The sequence below is a fragment of the Parasteatoda tepidariorum genome, chromosome 2 (assembly GCF_043381705.1).
Source record: "Parasteatoda tepidariorum isolate YZ-2023 chromosome 2, CAS_Ptep_4.0, whole genome shotgun sequence".
Classification (NCBI taxonomy): Eukaryota; Metazoa; Arthropoda; class Arachnida; order Araneae; family Theridiidae; genus Parasteatoda; species Parasteatoda tepidariorum.
Genome location: NC_092205.1, coordinates 70,776,760 through 70,790,588, shown reverse-complemented (window position 1 = coordinate 70,790,588; position 13,829 = coordinate 70,776,760). Strand labels below are relative to the sequence as shown.

The window sequence follows — 13,829 nt, the reverse complement described above, 5'->3', positions numbered from 1 at the left end:
TTTGTGTAACGTTTGACCTAGTTTATTATTCACCTCCATTGCCATTTATCTCACATAAGCAACCTGCAATAATTAACTTCCGATTTTAAGAATATTTTTACTTACATGAAGTAGCGGTATTGCATTTTCAAATTATGAAAACAGTTTTTTGACCTTTTGTCAAACTTAAAATCGGGTAAACGGCATAATCAACTCCAGAAAGTTTTGTTATCATATTTAAAAACATGGGACTTGATCATCGCTTTGTTTAAATAGAATTTTCGATCTGTTATTAAATATTCTGTGCCGTTTTGCTCTTATTTTTATTTTGGGTTAATATTAAAACATTTCAATTTACTAATTGATAGTGTTTATTATAATTATTCAAGATATATTTTAACCTAACTGCTTTACTGTCACCAGCAGAAATGCAGGTCTTTGACAATTTGGATTTCCTGAGTTGAATCTATCTTGCACTACTATGTGTGCCATCGTTCTACTAACATTTTATGAGACTGATAACTTTATGAATATTTATGCTTCTATAACTATTCATTAAACTATAACTTTATTTTATTGAGAAAAGTATAAGTTTCAATAGATTTCAACTGAAGTTATTTGTGAGTATCTTTAGAATGTATATTTTGTTGAATTAGAAAGTTAATGGTGAATAAATTGTTTCAACTTAGAATAAATGCAATTTTTTTATTGGTAGAAAATGTCAGAAAAAAAACTATGTGAGAGCGTTATTGTAGAAATTTACACTGCGGCATTTTTGGAAGATCTCTGTTGCCCTACTGTTTTTTGCTACACTTCTTGAGAAATAATGCTTTTTTTTCTATTTTCTACAAAAAAATATAGGGTAGAAAATTTAAAACTTGTGTGCTGCTTTTTAGTTGAACTATCAATTTCATCACCATGAATATAATGTCGCAACTGCCTTAAAAAATAATTCAAAGTTCATAGATTAGATTCTAGTATTTCCAATAAACTCAAAAAGATTTGAGGATAATTCTGCGCTCTTTTTTTATGTAAAAGGGGTTTGATTAAACTTTTATCGCTCACTCTTAGTGTTGCAACCTAAAATATTGATATTTTAAACATAAAATGTGTGCTTTATCAAAATTACCTAAATTTTCACCTCTTGAAGTTTTTGAACTTTTATTTTACAGTAGTTTGCGTCTGAACAATCAGGAGGTGTAGCCTCCAGTTCACTATGCTGAAATGTTTATGGTAATTCAAATTATTAAAATGCCAATCACATTTGTACTTTTTCTATTGAATCGTGATGGCTAATTGTTTTCGAGGAAACTATATACACCATTGTAGCTTTTAATTATATATTCAGTTTAAAATATTTGATGGGAGGTATGTAAATGTAAAATTTGCTTAATCCAAGAATTCTTGCATATATGAACTACTCTTCTTGTTCATTAATAGTAAACGTTCATATATAGCTTTGTGATGAATACTTAAAACAAAAGGAAAATTTCTTTTTGAATGGGGGAACATTTGTCGTTAATATTTACTTTATTCATATTTCTATGACTGAAATAAATTTTATTGTTATTTAGTCTGAATTATTGTTGTCTTTTATAATAAAAGATTTATGAACATAGAATAAGAATTTCTTTTCCCTTCTTATATAGCAATCTGTGCTATGCTTCACTAGACAACACTATTTTTAGATTTTGAGTAGCCTGCTGTAATAAATGGTGAACTAGCATGAAATACAGCAGTTGATCTACTAATGTTTTTAAAAAGATTAGAGCACTGCAATCTTATGGGTTCATTACTTTTTACAGCAGCACCCATAGAGAACTTTCCAGAAAAAATAGTAAACATAGCCGATGTTTCAGAAAATTATAATGTTTTTCTGAACGAAACTCTTAAGTTTTCCTCTTTTGCGAATAAGTTCTGAAATAAGATGAAGTAAACGGCCCATTAAAGTATCGCTTATTGACCTTCTAAGATCAAAGTGTTCTATGAATGTTTTCCTAATATGTAGAAAACTGCAGACTAAAAACATCATGTTAATATGCTGTAAACGTTATTGAAGTAACATGAAATAAAACATTGCATTAAAGTACCGTTCCTTGGTCGTTTGGTTCGGATCAAAGTGTTGTTCTAAGAATGTTTTCCTAATATGAATAATTGGATGGTGATATGCATTACTAAATCAATTATCGTTTGTTTTTAATATGAACATTTTCTTAATAAAAACTGCATTCTTAAATCTTTCACGTCAGCTTAAGACTTTTTTTTTCACTTGATCTGGTGATAAATAACACCATCCAATTGCACATTTCTTTCACTTATATTATCTGCATTTTTTGAAAGGGGAGGAAAACATATCTTTTAATTATGACATTATATTAAAGTATCAGATTTTTTTTTCCTGCATGTAATAGTGTAGTAGTTGTTTTATTTGCACAAAAGCTCACAAAACCTTTTATTAGATAGCCTCATTCTGCATGCCTTTTCTCCTAATAATTTTAAGTGTCTATTTTATCTATGTGTTTTTCTAATTTGGTATTGGTAACAAGTTGCACTAGTTATCATGCGTGCAACTAAATATTGTAAAAGGTAAGGGCACTTGAAAATATTGTTAAGTAATTGTTCTTTTCTCTGTAATTTTGATGCTAAATGGACTCATATCTAAATCATTTTATTTATTAACGTCCCATTTTTTTTAAACACACTTATTAGAAATAAGCGTAATAAAGGTCCAAGGTAATATTTTAAGATGTCGTTACTCATACTATTTCATAAGCGTATATAATTCTGCAATTCCAAAGTAGTTCAATTTAAAGTAAAAATAAGTTGTGATAGTTCATGCTTAAAATGTTCTTCACCCAAAAATATTGTATGTATTTGTAGAAAAACTACTTTTTTTACTTCCCTTGCCTTTCCGGAAAAAAAGCATATATGTGCCTTTTCGTTCAATCACAAACGATCGTAAAATAATGTGTTTGATAAATATTAATCTAAAAAAAAAAAAAATTTAAACTTTAGAGTGTTTTGGAGTTTATTTTTGCTTAATATTTAGTAACTTTCTTCCTCGGAAGACATCGGAGTGCTATGGGTAATTTGAATCCGTTACAAAATTCAGCATGACCATCATAATTGAAATACTTTTCTGTGTTCTAAAAGTACTGTGAAAGCACCGAAAGTAAACACATTAAATGTTCTCATTATATGACAACGCAATAAGAATTCTCACATAACAGCAATTTTTTTTTTGTCAAAAATAAGTAATTTGAAACAAATATTTTTTTCTAAACAGAATCGATATTATTCTTGCAAAATGGGTTCAAATTTTTTCATACATAAATGCCATTACTGATGGTCATTACTTTTAAGTTTTCTCGAATCCACCTTTTGCTAGAGAACAAATATTTATCCAATTGGTAAATCTGCACATTATTATTTTAAGTTAGTATTTATTTTTCTTTGGTAAGTGCCAGTATTAAAAAGTAAGTACAACACTTTTGTTACTGTTATCATCATTGCTATAACTAGTTAAAGAAATATGATGCTTTTCTAATGTTTAAAAAAATAACATTAAACTTCATATTTGAAGATGTCAATTTGCGAAATAAAATGGAAATTTGTATATTCATTGTTATTGAGATGCAATTGCTATGATGAAATGTTTTTCTCTAATATGTAGTTTCGCTTTATGTTGCTCAGGAGAGTAATCCTACAATGCGTTTATGTTTCTGTCAAAATGCAGATAATCCTTCCTTTACTTTGCAAAAAAAAACTATTTCTCTTTTTTTATTTGTATGGAAAATTGCCTCTTATATTTTAAGGTATAAATAATACCGTAGCTGGTAAACTTTGAAATCCATGTAGATTTCGATTATTAGATTATTTCATTATAGAATAAATTTTCGTTTATTACGTAACATTATTTTTCCCAAATGATGCATGGAAATCATAAAGACTTTTAGAGATTATAAAAACTTTTTTTCAAATCATCATAGCATTTGCTTGCTTTCAAAAATTTTCATATTGGTTAATTTTGAAAAAAAAAAAAAAAGACAATGGAATATGCTGACACAATCTACTGCTGTTTTCCACCAAAGGTCATTGGAGGTGAATTGCAAGATCGTTTGATTGCAGTACCATACAGCAAGAGTGCCACTGATCAAGCTGTAAGATTACTTGATATTTTTTAAAAGTTTTCATTTTTACTTTCATGAACTTCTTTCAAAGGATTTTGTTCAAATATTTTCTGGAGAAATCCTTTTATCGTAACCCCCATTCGAGAAAAACAGGACCAAACTTTTTATGTCTCTGATTACCAGCTTGAAAAAATACTTGGGCTTAAAAATACTGCTTTTTAATGTCTACAAAACATCATTTAAAATAAAACTCTTAAACTGCTAGCTGGTACTCTATTAAACCGGACATATGGAAACGTTTAAGTTGTAAAATACCACCAGGATGCGTAATAAGATATAGATCAGTGATATGCCTCAAATGTAATTTGTTTATGAGAGCATTACCGCCCGCATATTTGGTGTGTCCAAACTGAATGTTTATATTTAATCCGCTACTGTTGTATCAGGAACTTAAAGAAAATATTTGATTAATATCTCTTCTGAAAAGTTCAATTTTTTTCCCCACGTTGTAAGAGTAAATACAATTCTTTTTTCCTCTTTAACGCATTTTTCTGGAGAGTCAATGAAGTGTTAATATATCTTATAATTAATGTTCCTCATATAAATTTATAATAATGCTTGCTAAGAACACCTCGGGTTATTTGTTCTAGTGATCTTTTTTTTTAATTTCATGCCTATAAATTTGCTTGTTATGTCATGATTTTTCTCCCAAGAGGCCATCATACCCATAGTATTCAGGAAAATGTAAAACTTCCTGATATGTAGTTGCATAAGTGACAAAAAAGGATTCGTGTACTTCTCACTCGTTTGGGTGTTTGTAGTTGTCATGCAGTTTTCAAACCACGAAAAATGGATAGTAGCTTACCAGCTGTCAAACTATTCATACATAGACTTAAGTAAACACCTCTTAGAAGAAGGAAACTCTCAGCACGGTTCAATTTAGTAGTTCGACGTAACGAACATAAACTGCGCAGTGGATAGAAAATAAGAAAGATGACGTTACGTCCGGGTTACTAAGTTGCGCAGTTAAGAAAAAAAGATGACGTTACGTCCGGGTTACTAAGCTGCGCAGTAGATAAAAAATAAGAAAGATGACATTACTTTCGGTTTACTAAGCTGCGCTGTGGTGGAATATACGAAAAGATGGCTTTACATTCGGGCTAATGGCTGAGCAAAGTGGAAAATACGAAAGATGTCATTCCGTTTGGACTACTGAAGGATCAAATTTCTTCTTTGTGGTAACCCGTGCTGACGTCTTCTTTCTAGGAGGTATTGCTTAGGTGTGTCCTATCTTAGACCTAATACAATATTTCTAAAATTATAATATGAGGCAAGAACAGTAAGAAGAGACATCAGAAATTGTCTAGATGTCCAAATTGTTGGGGTTTTTAAAACTTTGGAAATTCTTAGTGATAACCACCGAAAAAACTATCAAAAGACTACATTGATTTAAATTAGGCGCAATCAAATTTTTATTAGGGTTCATGTTTAACGGCGGGTATCGTTCGTCCCCCTTTTTTTCTCCGAGGGGCTGTTACTTACGCCGCTGTATTCATTCCCTTTCAAATAGCGCATTACAAAGACTCGCAACAAGAGCATTGGCGTGTAGTGTGCTTTTTGTTAGCGAAAAGTGTTGGTCGACTGACTTTTTTCAATTAAAGTCCACTGAAAAAAGAAAATAAAAAAGAGGAGCACTGTATATTACCTTTCAAGGGTTCAGGTGTAAGACAAGAGCTTTCAGAAATCAAATAAATGCCAAACTGACTGATATTCAGTTATCATGCATTTATCATTGCTTTCAGGACAACTACCACCATCTAGCGAGAGACAAGCTTTCGAATATTTTTTTTTGTCACACCAGCAACTATATTTCATGCTTGTTTCTTGTTTTCTAAATACAATAATAAATAGTTTCTCCTTTTTTTCATGCCTAATTATAATTCTTAATAGAAATATGCATATATACTTCCCACATTTTAAATATCAATTTAGTAACTAATTGCAAAGTTTCCAATCTTATTACTTTTATTCAGTAGTTTTAATCCCAAACTCTGTTCATTGACTTAAAAGGAAAATTGTACTGCTTTCCAGATAGGTGTTTTAATTTTAAAAACAAACTGAAGTAAATCCTTTTTTTTTTCTGTCCGCTTTATTTTTTGTTCTTGCTTTTTCACTTGCACTGCTTGCTTTTGCGCTTTCGTCTGGCATGTGTCTCTATATAAGCTTTGATCGTTTTTTTTTTCAGTTCGCGGGCCTCATTCTTGATAAGACATTTTTTTCCCCACAAATTGAAATTATTGTGAAGTCTGTGTAATTTGCGATAATTTGTATTATGTGCTGCTACAGAACATTTTCTATATTGTGTGATCCATTTTGTGACGTTTAGGTGTATTTTCTAAAGTAATGAGTGCTAACCTAATTGGCTACGCTGTTTTTAAGAAATTCAGTTTGGAATTCATTACACAAATATCATAATTTTTTTTAAAAAGTTCACAAATTTCCTTATTTTTACCTAAAGTTTGAAAATTTCCTAAGAAAGAGAACTTCAAAAAAAAAAATTCAGTTTGGAATTCATTACACAAATATAATTTTTTAAAAGCATTTTCAAATTTTCTAATTTTTACCTAAAGTTTGTAAATTCCCTAAAAAAGAAAATTTAACAAAAAAAATTCAGTTTGGAATTCATTACACAAATATAATTTTTTTTAAAAATTCAGAAATTTTCTAATTTTTACCTAAGGTTTGTAAATTCCCTAAAAAAGAGAATTTAACAAAAAAAATTCAGTTTGGAATTCATTACACAAATATAATTTTTTTTAAAAATTTACAAATTTTCTAATTTTTACCTAAGGTTTGTAAATTGCCTAAAAAAGAGAATGTAAAAAAAAAAATTCAGTTTAGAATTCATTACACAAATAAAATTTTTTTTAAAAATTCACAAATTTTCTAATTTTTACCTAAGGTTTGTAAATTCCCTAAAAAAGAGAATTTAACAAAAAAAAATTTAGGGGACAAATATTTTGTTTAAACTTGTTTCATTTATATGTTAATAATTTTAAAAGCAAGAAAAATTTTAATAATGTTCTCTTTTCCTTTAACACTAGATTATCTAAAGAAGTCATTTTGACTGCTTTTTAATTTCAATTAGAAAAACAATGATGTATATAATGACACAATTTCTTAGAATTTTGTACAACATATAATTTTTTTATGGTTAATATTTACTAATAACTTGTTATATAACTGTAAATAATATTAAAAAAATATTAAAAATTCTTTTCAACGAATTTCTTTACACATTAGTTATTCTTTTACAATCCAGTCATTTTAACTGCTTTTGGGCAATATAGGTATATATTAAGTTTCAATCTTCTAGTATTAAGAGGACGCAATACTACGGGAGACACTTTTCACCGCAAAATCTCTTCCATTACTAGTTTTAAAATAAAGAAAAGGTGAGTTCAGGCAAACTTAGAGTAAGCCATTAAGTTCCAATTGCTGAAAAAAGAAACTTTCAAAACATCAAAATGCATATTGAAAGAGAACTTTCTCCATTACGTAATCCTCAGTTATCTTCTCATAATTTATATTCATTTGGATATTTTAAAGATTTCTTTTCAGTATTTGAAACTTCATGGTGTAATCTAGGTCTGCCTGAACTCAATTTTTCTATATTTTAAATTAGTTATATTATATAACCGTCGTTGAACAGCCAGCCGACCTAATTCTTTTGGGGCTTACGGCTACTAATGTTTAACTACGCAGCCTTGTAATTTTGAGCCCAATCCAGAAGACAAGGGAACTTCTGGATCAAGTATTGGGAGAAATTTGCCTTATTTCAGGACTTTTTTGATGGAGCTAACCCGCATTTGAATGGAATATTTCTCCCTTAGTATCCAGTTAATACTGAAAATAGCTGCCCGGAGGAGAATTTTTGCATTAAAAATTATATATAGAGGGGAAAAAAACCCAACCTTTATGAACTTTTTATCAAAAATGTTTTCATAATTTATTTTGTAAAAAAATTGATTTTTTTGGAAATTTTCTTTACTAGTGATTAGTCAATTGGTAGCCACTCAGTACTAAATTTAAGTATGTTTTGAATTTTTTTTTATTTTATTATTATCCATTTTTCTTTATAATGTTGTGTTTTAATGTTTGGTATTGATGCAATTGTGCTAATTAGAGCCTCCAGAAAATACATTTGTATGCATGGTCTTTTGTCAATTGTAAAGCCTTTTCTCTTGTTATAACTCAGATATCGTCAACCCAATAAATTTGTCTTTGGCCTATAAATATTAAATGTGTTTTCGAAGGTCTTTTACTAAGGGGAAAAAAGACACTGTTCAAGTGCTTTAGACGCTATGAATACTTTAAGCTTAAATTATACACTATCTAGTAGGCAAAAAATTGTCTAAACTTTAAAAGGTCGAATAGTTTGATTATTATTTATTCTTTTAACCCTCTGACTGCTCCATTTTGGGACCGAAGCCGCTTTAAAAATTTGCTTTACGTTACGCGCTTTCCGCCCTTATGAAATCGCTTTACACTACGCGCTTTCAAATACGGCAATTTAGTGAACAAATAACGACATCTGTTGGTCGAAAAGTAAATTAAACGTCTAATACCGCTGAAACGGGGAATAAACGGGATGCGCTCATCAATAAAGGAAGAAAAACACATGCCGCGGGATGAGCAGTCAGAGGGTTAAGAAATATTATTGAATTTTTAAAATGCCGCCTACTTGGCGAGTTTTTTTCCCCTGTGAGAAAATCGTGAGAATCAATATTTTTATGAGCTCAAATATCGCAGTGTTAGATTAGGTTTTCAAATATTAAAAAAAAAAATGACTAACACTTTTAATTTTCCAGAACTGTGATTTCTTTCTAAATTGACGTTTTGCCTCATTTTCATAATGTTGGTTGGATGTGGATGAGTAATTCCTAACCTAACAGTCTGGAATAACTGTTACAAAAGACAACATAACATTTTCGGGAAAAAGCCCAATTTCATAAGCCTTCGAAGAACAGCTTTTGAGTAAAATATGTCTTTACTGTTTGGGTAAATGGAGTTACGGTACAAGCTTAGTTAGAAAAAACTTAATTTTTGGAATTTTTTAGTTATCAATTCTTTCCCTTGAAAAATCGAACCAGAACATTTACCGGAGAAACGATATGACTTACCTTTTTCGATTTAAAGTTGTTAACGGAATTTCTTGGTTCTTAATTGAAATATCATATGAATAAATCTCTTTTGCCCAAACAGCAGATATACTGTGCATGTGTCTTTACATGTTTTTAATTTCCATTGCTTATTGTGGTGATTCAATGTTTAACCCAAGATGCAAAAAACTTGTTGAATTTTTAGACGTATGCCATGTTTTTGCTGTTGTAATTATCATGATTTATTTACATTTTGTATTTCCACTATTTCTTTATACAGTTAATTATAGAAAGCTTTATTACGGCTGTTTGTTGGCTTATATAATACCTCTTCTTAAGCTGTATAACTTTAGTTGGTGTTGTGTAAGCTTATTTAGTATTTGTCTTTTAATAGTCAAATTGCTTTCTAGATATTCAGCTGCAAAAACCCACTATATTTTTAACCTTTTCACGGACAATCACATTGTTTAAGTGTAATTTGGAACAATTTCTATGTTTTAATTGTAAAATTTAAAAGCCATAGTATTTCTTACTTCAAAATATTAACATTTATATGCTCCTGATAGGATTATGCGTTTTATTCTTATTTTCATTATTTGAGACATAATTTCTATGTACGGAGGCATTGAAAAAAAATTTTGATCACTGTAAAACTTAAAATTCACAATTACAGCATACTCTTACAGTATTTGGATGCCTGTTTTTAGTTCATCCTATCACATATATATTTTCAAAATTCCATCTTAAATTTAAAATTTACTTGAAAGTATTGACACTATTGTGTTTTTAGAAATCTAATTTAGTTTCCCTTTTTTTACAGTTTTGGTCCAAAATATAAATTAGAATAATTTAAAGAAAAGATAAAGAATACATATAAAAAAAAATTTAATGTGAAAGTATTAAATGTCTTTTTGTTTCATTAAAAAAAAATCAATTTTGTACTATTAATGACTAATTTTGCATATTGCCTCCACTTCTTAATAATGTGAAAGAAAATGCCGTCATTTCAGAGTTTCTAGATAAAAGTATTGAAAAAAAATTTTTTTTTCTATGGTTTTCATGGAGGGAAATAATCACAAACCAGTTATGCCAGTTTAATTTGTTTCAGAAATTCGATATTAATCCATAATCTCTTTATGAATGTCTTAAAATAGTTTATGCTCAAAATTTAACCTTTTGTTAATAAAAACGACCTTTTTAGATTTAACCCAAACAGAAAATTTTTTTAATACAGTTTAAATAAAACTATATGCTTCTCCTTATTTATTTATTTAGCCATTTTTTCCAATGTTCTATTTGTGCTTTGATTTTTTGTTTTTGTAGATTCGAGTAGTTAATGCTTTTCGCAGCGGTCTCGACACACGCAACAATCCATCAACTAGTTCTTCTTTTACCAAGAGAACTTCTACATTAACCGGCCTTTCAGCTGCCGCCTCTGCACCCAAGCGCCCATCTTCAACGACCACCGAATCTCTATCGGATAACAATTCTCAACGCAAGGACAATTCTTCGAAAGCTAAGACTGCGACAGATATAGCCGAGAGACAAAGTGTTGAAACAGCTGTGTAGGTGGTTTAATATATACAGAATAAAAAAAAATGTGTCTAGCTAACCCGAAACGAAGTTCCTTCCTACTAAATGCAGTAATAGTTGATGAAATGAAGATAACATTCTCACCCAAAAAGAGATCTCCAGTTTTTAATTGGGTTATTCCAATTGAAACGTTTTTTTTTTCTTCGGGAGAAGTCAGTTCTCCCAGCTGGAACTTTCACGATAAATATTTGCCTTTTCAGATTTATCAGACGTTGGAAAGGATGGAGAGTATCTGAAATATTCTAATGGATGTTTTTATATTTCTCGACATACTGTTTGACAGCAGTAGTATCTGGGCCTTAATGTAAAGTTGAGATGTTGGGTTTAAAAAAAAAAGGAACAGATAGATTTTTTTATTGTACTATTTAAATTCAGTGCCAAACGGCAAGAAGCCTGCCACAATCTACTTATGTTGGAACTTTTCTTTCCCTCTCTCTCTATCTTTGATTTAAATATCTGTTTTTATAAGCATTTACAACGAACATGAAACAAGCAATTTCCGAAAATCTATGCAGACTCTTCCTCAGTTTTTATTTTGCCAGAAAAAAAAGACTCGATTGTGACAGGTTTTTAGCCTAACTGTCTTACGCCTGGGCGGTTCAGTGCCTGGAGCTCTCGGATGCAATTTGAACTATGGGAAGAGACAAGTAGTTACTTCTAAAGTGAAGAGCGACTCCACTCCTACTCAGAATCAAACTCTTATTTCCACAGGGTCTGTGCCTTGACTTCGGGGCTGATAGGAGAAGAAAATTTTTTCCCCTCAATATCAATTCACATACATAATTCTCCTGGCAGCCAAAAAATTGTGTCTTTTTTATTCTAATAGCAGACTCAGTTCAGGCTATATTAGTATAACGTCAGGCACACAAAATTATTTAAAATTTTAATGTGTATAATTATTTTGAAATTTTTGTAGCATGGTCAGAGAATTGTCCAAATATTATATTTAATTAAACGTAAAAGTTACTGATTTTGTTTAAAATAATAATAAATAAAGCATGAAGGGGATAAGTTCTATGAATTATATCTTCTATGTTCCATGAATGTTCTTGATGCATCATTCACAATTTTATTGTATTCTGAAATCGGAATGCTGAGCTTCAATCATAATCTGTTTAACCAGGCATGCATCTACTGATTTCTTGCGTTACTTGCTTATTAATTGGATAATCATTTGGATAATAATAATTTTTGATTATTTATGTTTCCAGCATTATCCAGGAAACTGTACTATCTCCTGAAAAGGAGTCCAAGAGTAGAGATAATATTAAAGATATGAGCAAATTGAGTTAGAGAGCGCGTATTATAAAGCCACCGGTGGCAAATAATTCTTGTACTGCCTTTCATCTGTTTCTTGAATCCAAATAAAAATGGAGAAATCACCAATCAGTGCTATATAGTTTTTTCTTTCCATTTAAAAATGCTGTTCAAAATCAATTTTATAAAATAAAAAAAAATTCGCACCATCGCACAATTAGCGGGCAATTTACATTCTCCAACGGATAATCGGGATTATACCGTGTAATTGATATTTCGACTCCATGGGTGTACGGGCTATATAACTTGCAAATATTGGGTGTATATAACTTGCAAATATTTAAGTTGTTGGCTGCCAGGGGATAAAGTTTAATAAAGAATTGAAAATCATCATTTCTTTTATAATTCCATTGAAAGTAACTCTAGTTGTTGATTTATTATATTCCTACTTACTATTCACCACAGAACTCTTTCTTTTTACACCAGGAGTTGCTAGGTTAATCAAGATAGACTTTTCGATGTTTTGTGAAGATATTAGTTGCAATTTTTTTTGTTCCATCTTGAAACTGATCATATTTGTATGTTTGTCATTTTATGAATATGTGTTATTTATTTTATAGTGGTGTTTGTGTTGTTACAGTTTTTAAAATCCAAGATCTTCACTTTATTTAAGTCAGTAAGTCCTTTACCTTACGAATTCGCCATATAGTACTCAATTATTGCTTAATGATGTTTCCTGATAATTTGGTATCTTATGTATAAAATCTTCCCAATAATATTCATATTATGTTGTATACGTTTAATGCTAATTTATTGTTTTTAAGATATTTTGCAAACTCACTCTCCGACTTATACGCTGTTTAAGATATTTCCCACTGGTAGTAGACTAAAATAATATTTTTTCAATGATCTTTAGGCTTTTTCTTTTTTTTTAAAAAAATCTCCAAAAAATTATAAATTGTCTGGCCTTTTATCTATAAATATCTTCATTATTTACAAGTTGTGGTGATTTAAATTTTTTTTGAATTAAATTCATGAAAAAAATTTACACTAACCTTCCAGAAAGCGTATTACGTATTTTGGAGTATGAATTTCATTATGCAATTTTAATTTTGATGTAGCTGCAAAATCCGGGTCTTTGTTTTTCTTTTGTCCCCCACCCTTTAATCTATTATCAGTAGTTGTCTGAATTTAGTTGAGTAAATATTATTCATAATTTATGTTTTTAAAGCATTTTTAACTCAATTACTCGAATTGCTATAAAATAACTATGAAACTTATTTCTTCCATTTTGTATCTAAATCTCTATATTACTTTTTGTACTTTAATATTGCAAACCTGAGTAATTTACTGCATAACCTCTGTCTAAATATCGGCTATTTTACTTTGATGTTTCAGTTCATCTTTGGTAATGTTGTTGTTCTAATTTAAGATGATATATCCTACAAAGATACGACCAAAATCAGGACATTAACCGATCTTCTATCTCCCTACACAGTTGGAATTCAAATCACAGGTTTGAGTTTCCTTTTGCTAAAATCATTCAACACTGCTCTTCATCTGCCAAACTTGATTTTTGGGAGTCATTTTTTGTTTTGAAAAACTCTAATAATTTAGTTAATGATCTTTCGAGTATCCCACCGTTTTCCGATATTTTGAAGTCTATTTTAATTTAATTTGTTGCATCCTGAAGTGCCCGCCGAATACC

The 13,829-nt window shown here is 29.8% G+C and overlaps 1 protein-coding gene across 1 annotated transcript; it reads left to right on the top strand.

Annotated features, from left to right (window-relative positions):
* Positions 1–3,906: 3,906 nt before the first annotated feature.
* On the top strand, positions 3,907–11,830 carry LOC139425012 (uncharacterized). The gene is made up of 2 exons (XM_071177708.1): positions 3,907–4,139; positions 10,595–11,830. Exons 1-2 carry the CDS (start codon positions 4,029–4,031, stop codon positions 10,838–10,840), a joined length of 357 nt encoding a protein of 118 aa, XP_071033809.1. The 5' UTR covers positions 3,907–4,028; the 3' UTR covers positions 10,841–11,830.
* The last annotated feature ends 1,999 nt before the right edge of the window (positions 11,831–13,829 follow it).